Here is a 23,256-nt window from a genome sequence, read left to right as displayed (position 1 = left end):
GGGGTCCTCCACACCCAGACCTCTCCTGGCCGCTTGAGTGTCCTCACACAAGGCAGTTGGCTTCCACCATGTGACCCAAGAGAAACAAAGGCAGAGCCCTGCAATACCTTTAAAACAATTTTTTATTGTGGCAAAATATACATAACAAATATACCTTTCTTAAAAAAAAAGATTTTTTAAAAACTTTTGTTTAAGTGTATTTTTCCGGGACCCATCAGCTCCAAGTCAAGTAGTTGTTTCAATCTAGTTGTGGAGGGCGCAGCTCACTGGCCCATGTGGGGATCGAACTGGCAACCTTGTGGTTAAGAGCTTGTGCTCTAACCAACTGAGCTAACCGGCCGCCCCCAACAAATTTACCATTTTTAGCTGTACAGTTCAATGGCATTAAATACATTCACATTGTTGTGCAACCATCACTGCCATCCATCTCCAGAACTTTTTCATCATCCCAATCAGAAGCTCTTGTCCGATTGAGCAATAGCCCTCCATCTCTCTTCCCCCAACTCCACAAAGCCCCTATGACCTCTATTCTACTTTCTGCTGTCTCTCTCCATCAATATCTTTTATGACCTGGCTTCAGAAGTCACACCCTGTCATTTCATAGGATGGTCACACTCCCCAGCTCTACAAGGGTGGGAGGGGACTGCACAGGTGTGACTCAGGAGGTAAGAGTCATCGATTGTATCTGTGATCAGACTATATATAGCTTTCTGTCTTGCTTTTAAAATTCAATTTAGCATAAACTTCCCTGCGCTGTTAAGACTTCTTCACGCATGTATCGGCAACTGCATAAAACACCTCAGATGGATGTGCTACCATTTATTCAACAGGTTCCCTCTTGCCAGTGAGTGTATCATATTCAAATTTTCATGACAGAAAACTCTGTGAGGAACATCCTGTACAGGTATCGTGGCTTCTCGGTTTGTTTCCTTCAGACAGCTTCTTAGAAGAGCAACTGGCCAAACGCACGAACACTTGAAAGGCTTGACACGTGTGGCAAATTACCCTCAGGAAGGCTGTGCTCATTTGCAGCACCTGACGGCATGCCAGTTGCCCTCTTACCACACTCTGGCCCCATTTAGTCCTTCAAATGTCATTCAAATTACATTTGTGACTGTTCTGAACGTAAAAGTAATATATATTCATTTTAAAAATTGAGAAATGAAGACTAGCATAACAAGTAACGTTAAAAATACTGTGACTTCACCCTGAGAAAGTTAATCTATTGTTAACGTTTTAGTATCACTCCTGTTTTTTAGGCAGCTCCCTGGCCATTCTGCCACATCACCTCCTGCCCCTCCCCCCACACACTCTCACCCCCACCCCATGCATTGGGCAATCCCCACACAGAGTGCTCTTACTGTGGCTTCTGGGACCTCTGCTCCAGGATCAGCTGAGGGCTATTTTGAATTCAATATTCCTGCCTCAGTGGGACCAGGTGGGGCCCATGAGTGTATATTTAGCAAGTCCCCAAGTCATTCTTTTTATGCATTTGAACTTTTGGAGCCACTAGTAAAGTAGCAAAGTTAATAAAAAATTACAATGGACATTTTCTAAATCACTAATAACTAGAAAACAAACTGAAAAACCCACCTTTACTATCTGCTAAGCATATGAAGATAGTGCCCTCTTCTGGCTCCTTGCTGTAAATGCACATATTTCATTACAACCACATATTATTGCTTGACATAGTTGAGCTTAAAAGTAAAAAGATGACAATGTTTCTATTTTTAATACTAATACTTCTTCAAGTTAAAAATGGTTAAATATAATATGTAAACAATTTACTGTGACTTTCACTTTATTGTTAGTAATTGGGGAAATAAAATAACTTAAGAAAGCTGTACCTTAGCATGGCCTCTGATAATGGTCTCAGTGATCGATTATATAATTAACCAGGATGATACTGTGTCTAATAATTATGAAGGAAAATAATGTTTATTGCCTCCTCCCAGTAGTAAATGTTATTTAGTCTGCAAGTGACTGCAGAGTTTTATTCTACACGGGCAGCCAGGATACAGTGCATCTGATCACAGAGCCATCGGGACAGCATCCAACTGGCTGTATGAGCTTGAAACATTCAGGGCCATGAATTAAGAGAAGCAGCTACAAGTAAACATTAGTGGCTCTGTCTCCAGGCCCTGCCTTTATTTCCTGTCTACTTGATGGCTCAGTAAAGACCTCCCATCTGGAATTCAACAGATGACTCTACAGGGATGGTTTAGTAAACCTGTGAGTTACAAACCGAGTGCCTCGTTCGTGTGTTTACTTTCGGGAGAGGGTTTCATTATGAAAGCATGTCTATTTCCTAGACATAAAGTTTTGTATGTGTTTTTGTCTTATGTTAAAGAAAATGTTGGGGCCCGGCCCAGTGGCTCAGGTGGATGGAGCGCGGTGCTCCTAACGCCAAGGTCGCCCATTCGATTCCCACATGGGCCAGTGAGCTGCGCCGTCTACAGCTAAGATTGTGAACAACAGCTTTACCTGGAACTGGGTTGCTGTGAGCAGCTGAGTGGCCATGGGCTACCATGGGCTGCCGCGGACTGCTGTGTGGTGCCGTGGGTTACCGCGTGCCACCATGAGCCAGGTGCCGGTGGCCAGCGTGAGTGGCCGGCAGCCAGTGGGCTGCTGTGAGCGGCCGACCCACGACCGGTGACCGACTGCCTGGGGAGGGGGCAGGTACCAGCATGGGCCAGGGAGCTGTGTCCTACACAACTAGACTGAGAAACAACGGCTTGAACCAGAGTGGGGGGAAGGGAGGCAGAAGAAGGGGGGAAAATAAAAAGAAAATGTTGAATATTTTCTTCTTACTACTCTCCTTAAGAAGAAAGACAAAATGAGCACCAGCCTACAAAACGGAGTGTGTGCCCTAGAGGTGACTGTCCCAGCTGACTGGATTGATTGTCATGTCCCGGACAGATATTCTGACCGGTCCATTTACACTGCTTAGAGACTGTGAAGTCAGGTTTTATGATTCTGTTGTGGAGTAAGACTTCAACCTTCAAACCTTTTGTTCTCCAGGTAATAATCTTTTGGACGCAGGTTCTTGATTCTAGTCACCTTTGATTTCATGATGCTTTTGGCTTTGTTCATAGTAGCGACTCAAACTTGAATTGCTCAGCTTGCCCAGGGCAGTTTGAATGCACCAGTTCTATGTATATATTCACAAATGTCTCACCAGGAACTTGGCGAGTCCCTGAGGCTTTCTGATTCCTAGCGTTCCTACGATATCTGTCTCTACCTCTCCCACAGGCCTCTGTGCCCTGGTTACCCCCACTTGATGATGAGGCCACTTTAGACAACCTACGTCTTTGGTCCTGAAGTGTTACAATCTGACCACCTCATCACCCACTTGCTTGTTTTGGGTTTTGATCCGTTGCTTTTAGCCTGGAGGAGGATCCGTGATTAAATGGGCTAGTTATTAGGCTAGTCCATATTTTATTTTACTTAATACTCCCTGCTCTATTGGAGGTCGGCAAACTATTGCCCTCAGGCCAAATCTGGCCCACCCTGCGCTTCGGTAAGTAAAGTTCTATTAGAACACAGTATACTCACCCCTTTTCGTCTGTGGCCACTTTGGCAATACAATGATTGAGTAGTTGCAAACAGGATTTGTATGGCTGGCAAAGCCTGAGATTCTCTACCTTACCCTTTACAGGAAAAAGTTTGCCCCCTTTGCTCTAGATTATCAGCTGGTAAAATGTAGCAACTTTTTGATGACCATCATCGTTTTTTCTATTTAAATGAACAGAGTGGGAAACCAAGGTGAAATAGGTTTTCTGAATTAAGAATTCATGTGTTCATATATTTAGACCAAATTACTGATTAGGGTAGTTTCCAGGGAATTACCTTGACAATTGGATGTTAAGCTATCTCTTTATATACGAATACATTTTTTAAAAGACGAGGCACATATATACTTAAATCAAATAAATTGTTTTGAATTTAAGAACTCCTCGTTCATTTTTTTGTATTGTAAAATACACATAATACACATTTACCATTTTAACCATTTTTAAGTGTACAGTTTAGTAGCTGTCAGTGCATTCACGTTATTCTGCAACCATCACCACCACCCATCTCCAGACCTTTTTCATCTTCCCAAACTGAAACTCTGTCTCCATTAAACTATAACTGCTCATTACCCTTGCCCCAGCCTCTGGCAGCCATCCTACTTTTTGTCTCTGTGAAAGTGATTAGTTTAGATACCTCATATAAGTGAAATCATATTGTATCTTTCTTATTTTACTTATCTTCAGGGTTCATCCATGTTCTAGCATGTATCAGAATTTCATTCCTTTGTAGGACTGAATGATATCCCATTGTATGTATACACCATATTTGTTTATCCATTCATCTATTAATAGACACTTGTGTTGTTTGGACCTTTTGGCTATTGCAAATAATGCTGCTATGAACAGTGATGTACGAATATCTGTTCAACTCCTTGCTTTCAGTTCTTTTGTGTTTATACCCAGAAATAGAATTGCTGGCTCAAACGGTAATTCTTTTTTTTTTTTTTTAAGATTTTTTTAATTGGGGAAGGGGAACAGGACTTTATTGGGGAACAGTGTACTCCAGGACTTTTCCAAGTCAAGTTGTTGTCCTTTCAACCTTAGTTGTGGAAGGCACGGCTCAGCTCCAGGTCCAGTTGCTGTTGCTAGTTGCAGGGGGCGCAGCCCACCATCCCTTGTGGGAATCAAGGAGTCGAACCAGCAACCTTGTGGTTGAGAGCCCGCGCTCCAGCCAACTGAGCCATCTGGCACTGGCCCATGTGGGAATCAAACTGGCAGCCTTGGGTGTTAGGGGCACGGAGCTCCAACCGCCTGAGCCACCAGGCCGGCCCTCAAATGGTAATTCTGTGCTTAATTTTTTAACGAACTGCCATATAGTTTTTCTGTAGTGGCTGTCCCATTTCATGTTACCAACTAGCAATGCACATGGGTTCCAACTTTTCCACATTCATGCTAATACTTGTTTTTGGTTTTGTTTTGTTTCTTGTGATAGCCCTCCTAATGGGTGTGAAATGGTATCTCATTATGGTTTTTGTCTTCTTTTGTTTTCAGTCATTCAATCAGCATGTGTGTGTCTGACAAGCCTGACATTTATTCTTTTTTTAATGATTTGATATATATATATACACACACACATATATATATATACACATATATATGTATATCTATATATGAAAATGTTTACCATAGTAAGGTTTGTTAACACCTCCTTCACCTCACATAATTCCTATTTTGTTGTTGTTATGGTGAGAACATTACTGCTCTACTCTCATAGCAACTTGCAAGAATGCAATACAGTATTGTTAACTGTTGTCACCATGGTGGCTCTATATTAGATCCCCAGAATTTATTCATCTTACTGGAAGTTTGTACCCTTTGACCAGCATTTCCCATTTCCCCCCCACCCTCAGTCCCTGGCAACCACCATTCCACTCACTACTTCTATAAGTTCAGTGTTTTTAGAGTCCTCGTATAAGTGATATCATGCAGCATTTGTCTTTCTCTGTCTGACTTATTTCACTTGACATAATGCCTTCAAGTTCCATCCATGTTGTTGCAAATGGCAGGATTTCCTTTCTATGGCTAATATTCCACTATGTATATACACTACACACACACACACACACACACACACACACACAGGTATAATATAATATAATACCTGGTCTTATATTAATTTTTGCTCCAAAAGACGCATTAGAGCTGATTGTCCGGCTAGGTCTTATTTTCGGGGAAACACAGTATATATAACATTTTCTTGATCCATTCATCTGTCGATGGTCACTTAGGTTGTTTCCATGCCTGGGCTATTGTGAATAGTGCTGCAGTAAACATGGGAGTGCAGATACCTCTTCGAGATCCTGCTTTCATCTCTGGATATTTTCCCAGATGTGGCATTGCTGGATCATATAGTAGCTCTATTTTTGATTTTTTTGAGAAACCTTCATACTATTTTTCATAGTGGCTGTATCACTGTGGTGTTGGTTTGCATTTCTCTAATGATTAGTGATGTCAAAAATGTTTTCATGGATTTATTGGTTATTTGTATATCTTCTTCTTTGGTGAAATGTCTATTCGAGTCCTTTGCCAATTTTTGAATTGGGTGTTTTGTTTGTTTCTTGAAAAAGAAGAACAAACCTGGAGTACCCACACTTCTTAATTTCAAAGCTCATTGCAGAGCTATAGTAATCCAACTAGTGTGGCACTGGCAAAAAGACAGACATAGACCAACAGGATAGTATGGAGAGCCCAGATAAAAACTCTTGCATATATGGTAAAATGATTTTTGACATGGGTGCCCATATCATTCAATGGGGAAATGGTAATCTTTTCATAAATGGTGCTGCAAAAATCTGCATATCCACAAGTAAAAAAATGAAGTTGGGCCCTTACCTACCACGATATACAAAATTGACTCAAAATGGATCAAAGACTTAAAACGATAACACTCTTAGAAGAAAACATAGGGGGAAAGAGGACACTGACTTTGATAATGATTTCTTAGATATGACACCGAAGGCACAAGCCACAAAAGAAAAAATAGACAAATTGGAAAAATCTTTTATGTGTCAAAGGACACTTTCAACAGAGTAAAATGGCAACCCATGGAATGGGAGAAACTATTTGCAAGTCACACATCGGATAAAGGATTAATATCTAGAATCTTTAGGATAGAGAACTCCTAAAACTCACATTCAATTTTTAGAGAAAATCAAAGGATGCTGAAAAGCAGTTTATCCCCTTTTGTCCTTGGTACTCAACACCCTGGACCAGTTACTGTCAAGCTGAAGTATATCTTTGCGGAAGAGTTACTGCTCAGGTCTTAGTGGTTGTTATTCACATGAAGCTGTCCAGAATTTCTGCTGATAGAGTAGAGGGAGCTTAATTAAGGGAAAATTATTTTCTCTCATGCCGCTAAGCAGAAGAGTAATGTCTAGTGGCAGGATGGGAGATACTTCTTGCCAACAGGATCATAAATTTATTATTAATTTTTGTTCTCCTGGAAAGCGTTAATTGCTGATTCATACTCATGTATTTTATCTTCTTTCATCCTGGTGTAGTGTCTTGGCCTCAGTGTTATCTAAGCTCCAAACTTCTATAAAGAATTAAAATATACCCAACAAGCCTCTGGAATCCAGCTCTGAAACCATTTATGAGAGGAAATGATGATTCTTTACATGACAAGGGATTTTTAGGTGAAATTTTTTCCATTTTGCATATGTAAGCCAAAAATTGGTTTAAAACTTTATTGTCCTAAAACATACTGTAATTTTCTAACATCCCCTGGTTGTATTCACCTTTTTTTCAGCATTTGGAGGATACTTAAGCTCCAGTGTGGGCCAACTCTCAGGACTGTCACATACAGTTGTGCAGGTTGGGCACTGCGCAAAGGGAGCCACATCTAAGAGGGTCCTGTTCATGCCATGCACATCCTAGATTTGTGTGTTTATTGTGATAATTTTCCTGGCAGATGCAACAAAGTGTGCTGTTCTAACAAAAGCCATATATTATGACCAACCACTAAGGGTGGACATAAATCATCTTGAGGAAGGAACACACTGCACAGTTCCCAGGGAGGCTCCCTGCAGGTAGCCCTACTGTGCTTCGCTTTGGGTCACACTTGGAGCTCCAGGGTATGCTTTCCTACACAGGATGCTGCCCCCGGTCTATGGGCAGCAGCAGAGACGTGGCTGTAAGCTGGCCGCCCTTCAGCTCGATGGCCTTATCTGTTAGCGCCACTGCTGTCTGGGTGTGCATGACTTTCCTTCATGAAGGGCTGCTGTGGGGCCTGACAGTGTAAGAGGGGGAGTTAGTGGTCATGTCTTGGAAGAAGACCAACCCATATGGTTCAGGACGTGAGGCCCCTTGGCCACCACGAGAACAGGATTTGGCTGGCTGACTGAGCTGCACTGGGGCATTCCAGGCGTCCGCCCTCTGCCCTCTTTCCCATGAACCATGTTACCCAGAGAGAAGGGTAGGGGCAGCAGAGCAGGGCATCTGCTGCAGGAGCTGCTGTCGGGGCGGTGGGAGGCTGGCACTTAGTGTGCTTGACCGGCGTCACAATGGAACCGGGCTGGAGAGGGGCACCCATCGTGTAGGCGTAGGTAGGAGTATCTGAGATCAGGTGCCTTGTCCCTATTTCTTTTAGCTCGAGCAATGGATACATAGATGAATAACGACTTGCCACAGACACGATCTCCCCAGTTGCAGGACTGGTTTTGGATCTGCAAACCCAGCTCCTTGTGGAGTTTGTATGGCTGCTTACAGGACCATAAGCTCCTGCTAATGAGCAGAGGTTGTGTCCCCTGTATGCTTATCTCTGCAAAGTTCCTGTGAATTACACTCAATTAATGCGAATGAATGGATGAAACTATATGTAAGCTAAGCTGTGAAAGAACGATGACCTTGTTTTCATACACATTTGGTAGTGCTGCGCAAATGAGGGAATGCGTATTGTTATTGCTAAAACAGTGTTGGTTGCTATTGTATTTACAACCAGCATCTGTGCACGGCAAGCCCTCTGCTAGGTGCCCGGGAGACCGACATGCCTACGTTGAGGCCCGTGTCCTCAAATGTTCACCATGTAGCGGGGGAAGCAGATCTGCTCTTATCTCCAAATGGTTACAGTGCCGTCGGACGAATTTTAATGAAGTGTGTGCGGCATCCATGAAGAGACCAGCCTCGGGAGGGCAGATGCAGAATCCCAGAGAATAAAGCACTAGAAGGGGCGTGGGAGAAGTAGAGGGTGTGGGGCATGTGGGAAGTCCGGCTTGACCAGGACCTGTGAAGGGGTTGGGGTGGCAAAAGTGATGCCAGAGAGGTAGGTAGGGACAGAATCTGCAAAGGTCCTCTGTAGTATTTTCCTTGGGCTGCAAACTGGGCGCAGAGATGTATTGTCTCCCAGTCCTGGAGACTGAAGTCCGTGGTGGCAGGGACCACGTGTCCTCTGCCGGCTCTAGGGGACTCTTTCCCTGCCTCTTCAAGCTTCTGTCGGTTCTCAGCAGCCTTTGCTGTACCTACATCACTCCCGTCTCTGCCTCAGCTGGCTAATGCCGTCTTCACGTCGTCCTACTTTTGTACGTGTCTGCCTGACTGTCCCAAATTTCCGTTTTTATAAGGACACCAGTCATAGTGGATTAGGACCCACCCTAATGACCTCCTTTTACCTTGATCTGAAAGACTCTATCTGCAAATAAGGTCACTTTAGCAGGTGTCAGAGGTCAGGACAACTCAGCTCATAGCAGCCTTGGATGCTGGTAGAGGACATTTCAGTTGTACCCACGTGGGCAGTGAGTCACAAGCAAAGGAGGGACAGGACCTCGTGTGCGCTCTGGAGCTGGGAGAGGGGTGGGGAGCTAGGAGAGAAGGGCGGAGAGCTGAGCCCAGCAGGGCTATGGTGGGTGCTGCTGGGCCCCTCTTTCCCAGAGGCCACACACTGAAGACAGGATGCCTCTAACACAGGAGCACATGTCTTGTTTCTGGAAGATTTAAATATATATGACAAGCGTGAAAACATAAAATTAGGAAGTCTTACAGAATTTTCAGGCAAATTGGTCATTGGTTTATATATGGTTGTTATCTACCCCCTCCCCATGCTTTTTATTATGAAAATTTTCACACAGCAGCAAAAGTAGAGAGAATATAAAGCCCACCTATTGGTCACCCAACCATTATTATGTTGCTTTTGTCATCCGCTCAGTCCCACCCCACTTTATTTGTGCCCAGCGTTGTAGGCAAGTGGTGGTACAAAAGCCAGCTTTGTCAGCTTTGTGACTTTGGGTTCATTACACAATATCCCTGAACCTTGGTTTTCATTTCTAAAATTGGGATGACATCTGGTGACGACCTAATACGGTCGGCAGCTAATAAATGTCAGCTGTGCCTTCCTGAATGCAGCCTGGAGCCCTCTTTTTCTTACCAAGGCTCCCACCCACAGCTGCTCCCCAGTAAAGCCACTTTCCTAATGAGGCAGCCACCAAGCAGGACAGCAGGGCCCCTTCTTCCAAGCAACTCGCCTCTATGGAGACCTTGAGGGGCATGCTTCTACGAGCATTTCCTCCCAGGAGTTGCATGCATTTTTTTTTAAATGTTAAAAAGTAAATATTTAGTGCTTTTTGAGGAAGCTTCTGGTAAGAAACAACAGAAGAATAGAAGTAAAATGAACATAAACGGCCAATTGGACAGAAGCAAAGGGCAGAGTTTCTGAAATTTCAGTGAGTGGTTCTGAAGGGCTGGGCTGGGGCTGGGCCTGGGGCTCTGCATTGCTGACAAGCTCCCCACGGGAGCCACTGCCCACACCTGGAGTAGCAGGGACACAGGGCAATCTCCAACCCAGGGCCAAACCTGTCTCTCTGCTTGTTTTTGTATATCCTGAGAGCTAAGGATGGATTTTACGGGGTTTTTAGTTTGTTCGTTTGTTTTAAGATTTTATTGGGGAAGGGGAAGAGGACTTCATCAGGGAACAGTGTGTACTTCCGGGACTTTTCCAAGTCAAGTTGTTGTCTTTTCAATCTTAGTTGTGGAGGGTGCAGCTCAGCTCCAGGTCCATTTGCCGTTGTTAGTTGTAGGGGGGCACAGCCCACCATCCCCTGCGGGAGTCAAACCGGCAACCTTGTGGTTGAGAGGATGGGCTCCAACCAGCTGAGCCACCTGGCCACCTGGGAGCTCAGCGGCAGCTCATTGACTTCATTCTAGTTGCAGAGGGCACAGCTTGCTGTCTCATGTGCGAATCGAATCCGCAGCCCCATTGCCCAGAGCCCGCACTCTAACCAACTGAGCCACCCATCCGCCCGGATTTTACATTTTTAAATGATCAAAAAGTTGAAAGAATAATATTTGTGACACATAAAAAGTATAGGAAATTCAAATTTCAGTGTCCATCGAGTTTTATGGGAACACAGACACACCCACTCTTTAATATTGTCTGTGGGGGTGGCCGGCTAGCCCAGTTGGTTAGAGCGTGGTGCTGGTAGCACCAAGGTTGCTCGTTCAATCCCTGCATGGTCCACTGTGAGCTGCGCCCTCCTTAAAAAAAAAAGGAGGGAAGGGAAGGGAAGGGAACGGAACGGAACGGAAGGGAAGAAAGAAAGAAAAGAAAGAAAGAGAAAAAAAAAAAGAAAGGTTGTCTATGGCTGCTGCCACAAGGGCAGAGAAGAGTGCTTGGGACAGAGACCCTGCGGGGCGCAGAGCCTCACACGTTTTACTGTGTGACCTTTACAGAACGGGTGCACACACCCCACAGAGCAGGCAGCCCGGCCCAATGTTGCCACAGCCAGCAGGCGGCAGCACAGAGCCACTTGAGGCCCCGTGTGGAGGGCCAGGTCTTCCCCTGGACTTCTGGAGGGGGTTTTAGAAATTCGGGAGAGGGGGGCTAAGCTGAGGTTCAGGATGGACATGTGGGCCTGAGGTGGGAATGCTTGGGCAATTAGCGCAAGATGAAGTGAGGGGTAAGTGGGAGTAAGTAGACAAGGCCCAGGGTAAGTAGAGTAATGAGAAGCTATTCAGTGTTGCTGGAACAGAAAGGACAAGGCCTGCAGGCCGTGGGAAAGCAAGTCCAACAGGTGAGCCGAGGTGGGGTGTGGGGAACCCAGGGGAGAGGTAAGCCCAGGTGGGGTGTGGGGCCTAGAGGAGAGGTGAGCCTAGGTGAGGTGTGGGGGCCCACAAATGCCGTTTGGGGTTTGGACTTTAGCGTAGGGAGTCACTGAAGGACTTCAGGCAGGGCATCTGCGTAACTCTCTGGCTGTGCCTCTGAGACGCTGTCACAACAATCAGGGTCAACATGGTGAGGGCTGAAGCAGGCAGGGGCAGCAGGAGGGCCCAGCGGCCACCGTGAGCTGTGACACAGGCCAACCGCGGGAGCCTCAGGATTCCCTGTGCCTGGTCCTCCAGCAACGCCCAGGACAGGCTGGATAAACAGTGTGGCTATCCTCGTTCCTTTCTCCTTCTCATGTTTCTCTCTGCTTTCACAACCAGCATGATGCAGTTAGGGCGACTATCTTTTTGCTTCTGGCCTTGGCCTTTTCTTTCCGGTGGCTCCTGCACATGCGGGATTCACCATTATAAGCTTGTTCTGCTAGTTTAGTGCTCAGTCTTTTCGTTCTGATTTAGGGAGTATGTGGGGACAAAGCCCCAAAAAGCAGTTTCCAGGCTCTCGGCCTCACGATAGAAAGGTGCTGGCTCGGGTAGTAGATGGCCATCAACTGTGATCAGATGGCCAGCAGCTGTGGCTAGTTGGCCGTCAGCTGTAACCCGTAAGCCATTGGCCACTAATATAACGGCTGTGGCTATGCTAGCAGAAGGAATGGGGGCTAGGAAGAAGATGGTGGCTGGCAAGCGCGGACTGCTGTTAGGCAGATTATGTAGATCCTGCTTCCTGTGTCTCCAGCCCAGCAGCCAGCGAGAATATATTGGTTTGACTTCCCTATCTATGGCTTTGTGGGTGTTCCTTTTTGGCCTCACCGTGTCCTGCGTTCTTATGTGGGGAGCGGGAGCGGAGACCCCGCAGGCCACCCCGCCGGACATCCCAGCACGACAGAGTACTTCTTCATGGGGGTGGGGGGTGCACAGACTCCTTTTAGAATCTGGTGGACACCATCATGAACCGCAGAAAAATATGCACGGGCAGGTACAGTGATTCAGAGAGGTGATTTCAGGGCCCGTGCCTCCCCTGCTGACCAGAGGTACTGACCCTGGCCTGGGGCGGTGCAGCTCAGGGTCAGCTGTGTCCCTCAGCTATCTCCCAGCTTCGGTTTGGGCCCTGATATCGGACGCTGTCTGCCCCACTCCCAAAGGCCTCCCTGCCCATCCTGATTTCCTTACTATCCCTGCCTTTCCTCAGGTCTTATGGAGATGATGCAAATAGGTAAGTCTTTCTTTGGAATGGATGTAAACCGTCCGAATGCACAAGTCGGGCACTAGACAGACTTCCTAGGATGGCAGGCCTGGTGGCTCGGTGTTGAGCTCCAGGGAGAACCTCTGTGGAAGTTCCCTGAGCAGAAGACTCTGCTCTCTGGCTTCCAGGCTGGGTGGGCTGACCTCTCCCTATGCATTGGGCCAGGAAACATTGTGTTCACAGAAATTTGAACACATAAAGTTCTATTTTGGGGGTCTTAATACATCATAAATCCCCTTTCCTTGAAACAAAAAGAGTACTATATCAGATGCAGTCCTATTTAGGAAATTATTAACCTCTATAGCTAGAAATAAGTGGATTACATTTTTTTAAAAGATTAATTTAATCTTCATAACAAGGAATATTTAAAGGAATATAGTCATTCAATTATGAAATGTTTCCAAAGAACAAATGGAAGCTTGGAAGCCTGAACTATTTTTCAAAGTTTTCCAATTTAGAAAATTTAATCCAACCTCAACTTTTAATAAATGCAATCATTTCCGGCAATTATGGTCTCTTACTGTGTGTGTGTGTGTGTGTGTGTGTGGCAACAGTTCTCATGAAATATAATTTATGTAGCGTAAAATTCACCTGTTTTAAGTGTATAATTTAATGATTTTTAGTAAATTTACAGTTATGGAACTGTCATCACAATCTGGTTATAACACATTTCTATCACCTCCAAATTGTCTCTTCCATTTTAATCACAAGAAGTGACATTAGAAAAATAATCACTTTATTACTTCCTGTATTTGCATCATATTCTTACAACTAATGACCTTTATTGATATCTCTTCCAGGCAAACATGACACAGTTGGAGCAAAGCTTTTGCAATCTTATCAAAAATTGAGGTGAGTGTTGTAAAAGGACAGGCTGTCCTGGGCTCTCCTGGAACACAGTGGACCTGCTGAAAGAAGTTTTCCATCTCCTTCCTGCCTGACTTTCAGAGGTCACTCCTTTGGAATGTGACTTTTTCTTTCCCTAATGATAAAGTACCTGGAAAATATTCAAACAGAGATGATTCCAGACTCTTATGAAAAGCCTTCTAGGAGCTAGCATAGTATTTTCTCACTAAACATTTTGGTTTGTTACTTAAATTCTCCTGAAATGTCATAAAGAAACAAAATATTTTTTATTACATTTTATTGGGGAATATTGGGGGACAGTGTGTTTCTCCAGAGCCCATCTGCTCCAAGTCATTGTCCTTCAATCTAGTTGTGGAGGGCGCAGCTCAGTTCCAAGTCCAGTCATTTTCAATCTTTAGTTGCAGGGGGCGCAGCCCCCCATCCCATGTGGGAATTGAACTGGCAACACTGTTGTTCAGAGCTTGTGCTCTAACCAACTGAGCCATCTGGCCGCCCCCCAAAATATTATTTTTGACGGCATGTTAAATGAAATTCTAAACCCAGCCTTTGCTTTTATGATTCACTCATTCCTCCACCATCTTGCCCCACGCCTGACACTGTAGTGACAATTGTGGAATAAATGTTGGTAGACTTGAAGAATGGCCTGTGTGATGTTAACATCTTCACACGAAATTCTGAACACCTAGCAGTCTTGGCGCTGGCAATAATGCACACACCTGATTGCACTGAATTTATTAAAATGTTACTGAAAGGTCCCCACCAGCCACTATTTTGGGGGGGCCATGATGAGATTTTCTCCAATCTTGGGACTTTGTCATTTTTGACTCCCCCATTTTTTTTTCATCACTTCTTTTAGCACAAGCTTCTAATTTCTCTCATGGTTGAATTTACACCCACGACATCTTTGGAACTTATGCTGGTGTTATTTCCACTGAGAGGACACGCAAGTCCACAGGGAGCAGGTGTGTGGGGGCTGGAACGCTGAGCAGCCAGGCTGCACAGTGGGGCCCTGCTCTCGCCAGCGGTGGCTTCGCACACTGGCAGTGTGCACAGCCCAGACCCTAGCCGGCACCCTCCTTGCTTCCCACATTCAGACGCTAGACAGGAATGCCCTGCACACAGCAGTAGATGCAAGCAGGGCTGCCGGATCCTCTGCTAAAAAGTGAGGAAATTAAAAAAAAAAAAAAAAAAAGGTAGAGGACTTGAATTATAGGACGATGATGAATCTCGTGTGTGTGTAAGACTAACACTCGCATAGTTCATAACCCACTTCCTGTTCTTGTATTTTTCCTTGGCAGCAAAATTTCTGTGGTCCCTCCTACTCCACCTCCTCTCGGTGAAAGCTGGTGCAGCGGCAGCCCTGGCAGGGTAATGTGTCTGTGGGCTTCCCCAGGAAGGGGATGGGGCAGAAGGAGAGGAAGAGAGGGGGTCTGGGGGGTTGGGCCGAGACCCTCATGGCAAAGAGGTCCAGCTGTGGCTGGAGCGGGTCATGAGTGAAGGCCCGATTGGGGTTTGGGAAGTCCTGGGCCCTGCCCAGTGTCTGTGTGTCTGCCACCCTGCTTTGGGGGCCCCAGGACCATCTGCATTAACAACTGACTCATCTTTTGCCTGCACCCCATGACCCCATCTCTTTACTCTGCTTCTTTCATTGCCTCTCTTCCCTAACTGTGCTCTGTGCTCTTGAGTGTGGGGTCTGGATAAGGCAGCAGTGTGTCTGGGGCTCTCTGGGGGTCCAAATAGTAATACAGGTGAATTCACATGTATGTGGGAGTGGGGTTGCCTGTGTAAATGTGTGTGTGCGTGTGTCTTCTGAATGTTTGTAGGCACAAATGTAAAGTAGATCAGGACCATTTTTGTCCAAAGAAGTGAGCTGTATTATTTTGGGGGAATCACCTGGTAGGTGGAAATAATCATAGTTGTCTGGCTTGCCTCCCATGGCTGTTGTGAGAACTAACGAAATAACGTCAATGCTGGTACTTGGAAAGTGCAGTGGAAATGCATGGTCTTGATTATTTTCATTATTATTATTCTGTGAGTGAAAGAGAGTAACAATATCTGTCTGTAGAAGGGTATACACATCTGCTGGTGAGAGAGAGAAAATATACACATTCTTTTTTCAACTTAAATTGAGACCCTGGAGTGACCTTCAAAATCCTGCTCTGCTTTCTCCTTGAGATTTTAAATCTGTTTGAGCACCAGTGTGCTCAGGGTACATTTACTGAATGGATAGACGGATGGATGGAAGGATGGATGGATGGATGGATGGATGGATGGATGGATGGATGGATGGATGATGGGTGGATGGATGATGGGTGGATGGATGGATGTATGATGGATGGGTGGATGAAGGGATGGATGGATGATGGATGAATGAGACTTGAAGTGGGAAGTGATCTTTCTGTTGTTTTTTTCTTCCTTTTTCTTCTCTCTCCTGCTTCTCTCTTCTCCTTTGAGAGGTGGAACTAACCCTTCGCTCCAGGCTGGTCACCTTGTGCCACTGTGAGCCCCTGTATCACATGCAGTCTGCCCGTATTGGCATCCCCTCTGCATGGAGTTGGGGTGCGGTCATACACGAAGGAGATGAAAGAAGCAGTCATTTACTTGTGTATCATCTTTGAGCCAATGAAATGTCAGTCATTATTTCTGAGAGGCAGTTGTTACCTTGTCAACAACCCCTTGATAAAGCCCCTTCCTTTAATGCGGGTGTCGAAACTCAGGAGAAAAGCTGAGTAAAGACAACTTTTGCCCCCTGAGAGGATAGTGCCCTCTCCACTGCAGACGTGCACATGCAGCTTGGGCACACATGCCCAGACGCACATACGCCCGCACACCTGCCTGCATCTGCTGGTGTTTGGGGGTTGGCTTGGAGCCTGCTGTGGCAAACACAGCCGTCAGACATAACTCTCATTCTCTCTCCTCTGTCTGTGTTTTAGTTACAGGAACTTCGTCAGTTTAAAGGATTTAATAAGTCTGTGGAAAATTTGTTTTTGTCTGTTACCACCCACATGAAAAGTAAGTGTATGCCTCTCCCTGTGTTCTCCCCATCACCCTCCTCCCACCAGTGGGCTGGCCAAGCCCACTGGCCAAGGCTGTGACAGAGCCCCTCTCTGTCCCTGGCCTCTGAGAATGCCACAGCCCCTTGCCCTTCACCCCACCACCCACAGAGCAGGCCTCTGGGTCCCTGGGGAAGAGGAGACACCCTTTAGTTCACTAGACTGGCTCCGTCCCCCAACCCCCAACTCCAGCGCTTGGCATGCTAGCCTATTCCAAGGACCAACACAGAAAATGGAGAGATATGATTCCAGTAAGTTGAAAACCAGAACCTTTCATGCCAGGCGGGACCCTATATCGTCATTTACGTTCCTGTTCTCCTTTTCTTCTCTGTAAATTTATTTTCATCAATTAGCAGAAATCATGTGACTTGTAGGTACATGGAACCCTGGACTACTGCTTAGAAATCTTGTCTCTTTCAATGTTCTTCTGCTCAGACATTTTTTCCTGTTTCTCTTAAAATGAAAGTCCAAGAATCTACCCCGTCTTGGGCCTCCTGAGGTGTCCAGAGCAGGCCAGGCATGTGGAGAAGATCCTTACTGGGAGCAGGGTCTTGGGTATCCGTTCTCTCACTGCTCCCGCTTGGCTTCCATTCATCATGCCCTTCTCTTGCAGTTGCGTGTGGGTGGTCTCAGTGTTGTACCTGGGCTCTGAGACAACCTTACAATTTGATTATAATTAGTCCTCTGTATTCCCCACCAGCCATTCTAAGCTCTCCTATGAAGACAATTGAAATCAAAGCTGTTTTTCAGATAAGCAGACTGTCTCACAACAGTCTGTCCCCCTCTGCTTCAGAAGTGGGGAGCAGCCGAATTTCATTGGCCTGTGTGCTAATAGAGCTTGGAGATTGAAAATCACCCCTGTCAGCGGCCGGGCTCTGGGATGACATCCGCCTCTGTGTGCATCAGCCTGGGACACAGACTGTAGCAGCCGCCTGCATTCTGAGCAGCTGGCTCTTGTTCTCTGACACAGATGTGGACCTTCTCTGCAGCTCTCTACACACACAGCCTCTCCACACATTCACGTGGCTTATGTGATTCCCTCCCATCAGTGCTGGTGTGGAATCACACCTCAGAGTGAATGACTGCAGCCAGATCCCTGGGAGGCAGGATGCAGGTTTCCTCTTGTCCCACTCGTGTCTCCTCCACTTGCTGGGACTCACACATGGGTACACTTGAGTGTGCTGATGCCCCATAGCTAAGTCACACGTTTGAGACTTGCCAGTTTAATACCCGAGTGTTCTGATCATGTCATCGTTATAGAACAGACCCAGGGGGACAGCTAGAGCTAATCCCCGGAGAACTGCAAAAGAGCAAAGCAATGTCCCATCCCTGCCATCCGACATCAACTGAAGCCCCCTAACCTGCGACCCCTACTGCTTGTCCAGGGCTTCACAAGACACCCAGACCTCAGCCCACAGGCAGGGACAGAAAATGCAGTGTTTGGGGCTCTGGGGACAACAAGCTGCCAAGACCTTCCCCTGGTGCTTCCTGCTGGTTCTACAGGGTCGGGCACCTGGCTCCACACACCGTGCGTGCTGTCTCTGCCGTGGGACATGTAGCACTTGGTGGGGCTGGTTCCTGTCTCTTCAGGTCTTGAGCTATTTTGCACGTGTCCTTCTTGATCCTTTTTGCTGCCTGTTTCCTACAGAAGAGGGCAGGAGGAAAGCCTCATTCTGGTGGCATGGGGCTCTGTGGGCAATGGCTGGATAGGGCCTTGGCCTGAAGTTTCGGAAGCTTCCCTGAATTCCAGCCTCTGGTGGCTGATGTCCAGTGAGGCCAATCCAGTGGGAAGAATGTCATTCCAGGCCTTTATTTTTTTATTGCTGCCTTCCTAGGGGATTCCAGCTTCATAACCCCCTTGGAAAGGGAGGAGGAAATAACATCGATTCTTGCTCCAGGACCCTCCTGTGCTCCTTTCTGCTCCTTTTCCTTCCCACCTGATGCCTTGTTAGAACCTGAATTGCTTAGGAAGGCTCCGCCACCCCCACCCCAGTCTGTGAACATAAATGGATCCGATGAACGCACAGGTTTTGGAGTCAGTGCTAAACAGATTGCTGGGCTGGCGGTCGGGGGAGGGAGGGCAAAATCTTCTAGGGCCTCTCCTTCCCTTTGAAGCCTGGGCTGGGATTTGGCTTCTAGGAAAATTTCACGTACATTGTTGGCTTTGAGGGCCTGTTGTGTGTTAGGACTTTTCCAGCCGCTGGCTCTAGAAATATGCCCCAAAAGTTCTGGGTGGTAGACTTGAGAAGCTCCCACATGTCCTGGTGGGGAAGGTGAATGCCCCGGGCCTTTGAGGGCGTGTGCAGGAGCTCCTCTAGATGATCTGCAGACGTCCAGGGGCAGTGCACGCAGGAGATCTAATAACTAGCAAAGAATAAGGATTCACACAGTAACATCTCCAGAGAGAGGGGTGGGTACTCTGGGGCCATGCTGTCCAGTATGGTAGCCCCCAACCACAGGTGGCTTGTTAAATGTGGCTGGCCCGAATTAAGAGTAAAACACACACCAGATTCTGAAAACGTAACATTAAAAAATAAGTTTAAAAGGTCAGTAATAATTTTAATATTAATTATATTTTAGCGATATTTTGGAATGAAATATAGTATTAAAATTAAGTTTGCTTTCTTCTGCTTATTTTTTAAATGTGGCTGGTAGAAAATTTGCAATGACACGAGTCGCACCATGTCTCTATTGGACAGCGCTGCTCTAAAGATAGTTTCAAGGTTGTCGTTTGAGAGCGACATGGGAAAGGCAGACATTTTTGGAGGATGACATAATCTTCGAGGTGGTTTTCTCACTGCTGTGTATGGATTCCTCCCTTCTCACTTCACCTTTATGCTAGACCACAATTATACTGCAAAACCAACAGAATTGAAAGTCATCTTTTCAGGCTTTGCTTACTGAAATAGTTACAGGGATACCTCTCCTGCAAGAGTCAGGAGAAATGGTGTTTAGTTCTAAAAGCTTTGGAAAGCACCCCTAAAATGCCAGCTGGTTTGTTAGGCTGCCTTCTCTGTTTGGACAATGGTACGTCCTGATGTGTGGCCGGCAGAGCAACCTGGCTCGAAAGATCTCCCTGGAACAGCTGCTCTGACGGTGGCTCTCAGCCCGCAAAAGTGTGGCCACACAGTCACCTTTTAGAAATCCAGCTCTTCTGCCTGTGTATGGCACAGTGGGCCCCTCGCCCAGCACCCATTGTCTGGGGACTCCCTGGTGCGTCCATGCCCCTCCAGGCCCCGAAGCGTGGCATTGGGCATATGCTATTCTTGCCCCTCTGTTAACTTGCCCTCATGGGACCTTGGGCCCCCCCTCGTGTGGTTGCAGGAATCGCCAAGGAGGGCTCCTGCAGGTCGCGGCGAAGCTGCATGCACCCTCCTGTCATCCCTGATGTTTGTTTTCTAGAGCTCTCCAAGTCCCAGAATGACATGACCTCTGACAAGCAACTCCTAAGCACGCGCCCCAGGCAGTGTGCCAGCCGGTCGGAGAGAAGGAGCCAGTCTGATACTGCCATCAACGTCACCATCAGGGTATGCCCCGGGGCCACCAGGCCACCACAAGATTGCTTTCTAGCCCATTTTCTCTAGAGATTTATTTTTCCTTTTATTCCATAAGCAAAACAGTAAGCAATCTGAAAAACATAATTATAAACCCTGCTCTGTGTGGAGGCTGGCCAAATGAAGGTCGAAATTCAAGGTCAATTTGGAGCAGTTCAGAACTGTTCAGGGAAAGGCTCCAGCCTGATTCTGAGCCCCTGAGGCTTGCACATGTCCACCAGAGCACCCTGCTGGCTTCAAGGCCGCACCAAACACAAAGGGCTCACCCTCAGGGACGAGACTGCCCGCTAACCCTGGGGTCTGCACATACCCTTGCCACAGGCTCCAGAAGCGATCCTACTTCCTATGTCCAACAACCGCTGGTTAAAACCTGTTCTGGTCTCTGATCAAAACTACTGAAAACATAACTGCTGCGTGATTATGTGCAATTACGAGGGCCACTCTCTCTAGGTATCTAAACCAGAAGAGAGATCTCACCTCGTTAAGGGCTTATAGGGAAAGAATTACTCTGGCTTTTCATCAGGAGTAACCTAAACCTGAAGGGGATGCCTTGGGGTGTGAGACAAAGCTGATTTTAGGATTAGAAAACCCAAGTACTAGTTCAGCTGAGGTGACCTGGCTATGGCAGGTGCCACCAGTCGCTGTTCACAGGGCCGATACAACTGCTCTGGTTTGCTGGAGAGGACAGGTGCCCCTTCGCTGCAACTGTGGGCTCCATCCAAGATGGAGGCTGTCTGGGGACAGCCTGTGCGTTAGGCAAAGGGATGACGTTAGTCTCTCTTGCCTCCTGGGACTTACCCACGTTCAGGTTTCAGATCCTGCCTTCATCCGCTCCCCTTGGGCACGTCCTGTGAACTCCCAAGTCTCAGTATGCCCCTTGTGAAATGAAAATAATACCTGTTCTGAAAAGGCACGGGCTTCTTGTAAAGATCCCCTGAGATAATGTAGTATCTGAATTGCTAAGTTATCTAAATACAAGATCTAAATTGCCAGCATTTCTTCCTATGTACCAGACTCTGTACTAAAAGCTTTACTGGACTATCTCATTTTATCCTCCCACCACCCCGTGACATAGGCTTTGCATTTGGCCCTAGGTTACATTTAGGGAAACTGAGGCTTAGAGACATTACATCACATGCCCCTGATTACATAACCAGAAAGTTGTGGGCAGTCTTGGTTTGGAGGTTGAACCCTGGAGCAGCGATTCTCAACTTCAGCGTGTACGTGAGTCACTGGCAATGTTGGAATGTAGATTCTGAATGAGGTTGGGCGTGAGCCACAGAATCTCAGATGCATTTCTGAGGAGCTCGTAGGTGAGCAGGTGAGGCTTAGGAGCAGGTTAGTGTGTGTGAAATCTGTTTGGAAGGATATGGACACTGTTAAGTGCAAACAAGTGTTCATTCCCATTGGCTTCCCATGTTCCACGTAAACACCATCCCAACGGCCGTCCTTCCGTCAACAGGTAGGAGAGGGTTAGTGTGCATTTAGGAAGCACTGTGCCCCAGGCACAGTATACTTACCACATTTAAGTCTGACAAAAGTCCCAAGAAAGATCTTACTCCCATGATAAAGATCTAGAACCTGAGTGTTAGTAAGAAGTTAACCAACTTGTCTGACACCACATAGCACATAAAAGGTGGAGCCAGGAGCAGAATCCAGGTTTGTATGAGTCTTAATACTGAACTATTTTTAATTAAAGTTGATTGGGGTGACAATTGTTAGTAAAGTTACATAGATTTCAGGTGTACAATTCTGTATTACATCATCTATAAATCCCACTGTGTGTTCATCGCCCAGTCAGTCAAATATATGCTGATGGAAAGAGAACTGACTCTAGATAATTCTGAATTCTTCACCTCTTCATTATGTGCCCCACGAAAGGAGGACAGATGAGGGCCACTGAAGAAGAGCGTTCAGGAAGGTGATTCTGGAAGCACAGATAATTCTCTTCCTCGCCTGGGTGGGATGAAGCCTCTGTAATGCTGACACTGACTAAGGGTTAAGGTCGTACCAGGCCCCATTCGCAGTGTGAAGCCCTGACAGGTGTTTCACTTTTAAAATCCTTTAACACAGCCCTGTGAGGTCTGTGCTCTTACTGTTCCCATGAAAGATGAGGACACTGGGGCAAAGAGATGACCGAAAGGGTAACGTGGTAGGAAGTGGCCTGCTGCATACATAGGCCACACCTGTCATGCCTGCTAGGAGAGGCGCCAGCGAAGTTTGTAGACCCGCCCGCAGGTTTCCCACTTCTGACGTCATACGCCACGTGATGGGACGTCCCAGGCATCCGTGGGCTTAGTTTTTGGCTTTCGGAAGCTGACATAAGGTGGCATCCGTGGCATTTGTTGTCCCTGCTTCACGTGCTCCTGGAACGAACCTGCTGGCAACAGTAAGGTTGTCTGATGGGACAGGGAGTCAGGGGTGGACGTGAGGGGGCACAGGGAGGCTGTGGCTACAGAGTCCCCATGTGTAGGGGACTGTCCTGGTGAGCCCACTTACTGGCCATGCCCTTGGCGGGACGTGCTTATCACTGTTTGCAGACATTCTCTCCCCACCTTACCTGAGGATGTGGCTGCTTTCAGGAGCAGTTTAGCCCGTGTTTATAAAGTGCTCAGCAATCGTGGTATGACCTACAAATGGTAAATAATTATTGGGTTGACACGTAAAGAGCAAATCTTTAAATAGGGCATTTGTCAGACTGCAATTACACATGCCTTAGCTGGTGAGCTCTCCAAAATTACACTCACGTCTCCTCTGAACACTGGCGTTCTTGCCAACGTCAGGCTCACAGTGCAGTGCCTTGGAAGTAGGGGATGTCGGCGCCCACTTTGCAGGTGGCTACATTGAGGCACAGAAATAGTAGATTACTTGCTTAA

General features: G+C 46.6%; 1 protein-coding gene across 1 annotated transcript in view; it reads left to right on the top strand.

Annotated features, from left to right (window-relative positions):
* Positions 1–23,256, top strand: part of SYTL3 (synaptotagmin like 3) — a gene marked incomplete at both ends in the record, with an annotated part of 66,915 nt that overhangs the window by 16,675 nt on the left and 26,984 nt on the right. The window contains 4 exons of the mRNA XM_081033012.1: positions 13,707–13,758; positions 15,072–15,141; positions 16,707–16,785; positions 20,229–20,353. Coding sequence (XP_080889138.1) covers positions 13,707–13,758; positions 15,072–15,141; positions 16,707–16,785; positions 20,229–20,353 — 326 coding nt within the window. The remainder of the gene's footprint in view (positions 1–13,706; positions 13,759–15,071; positions 15,142–16,706; positions 16,786–20,228; positions 20,354–23,256) is intronic.

Source organism: Rhinolophus hipposideros (assembly GCF_964194185.1).
Source record: "Rhinolophus hipposideros genome assembly, chromosome: 3".
In the NCBI taxonomy this organism is placed as follows: Eukaryota; Metazoa; Chordata; class Mammalia; order Chiroptera; family Rhinolophidae; genus Rhinolophus; species Rhinolophus hipposideros.
This window is presented reverse-complemented; position numbering and strand designations above follow the sequence as displayed.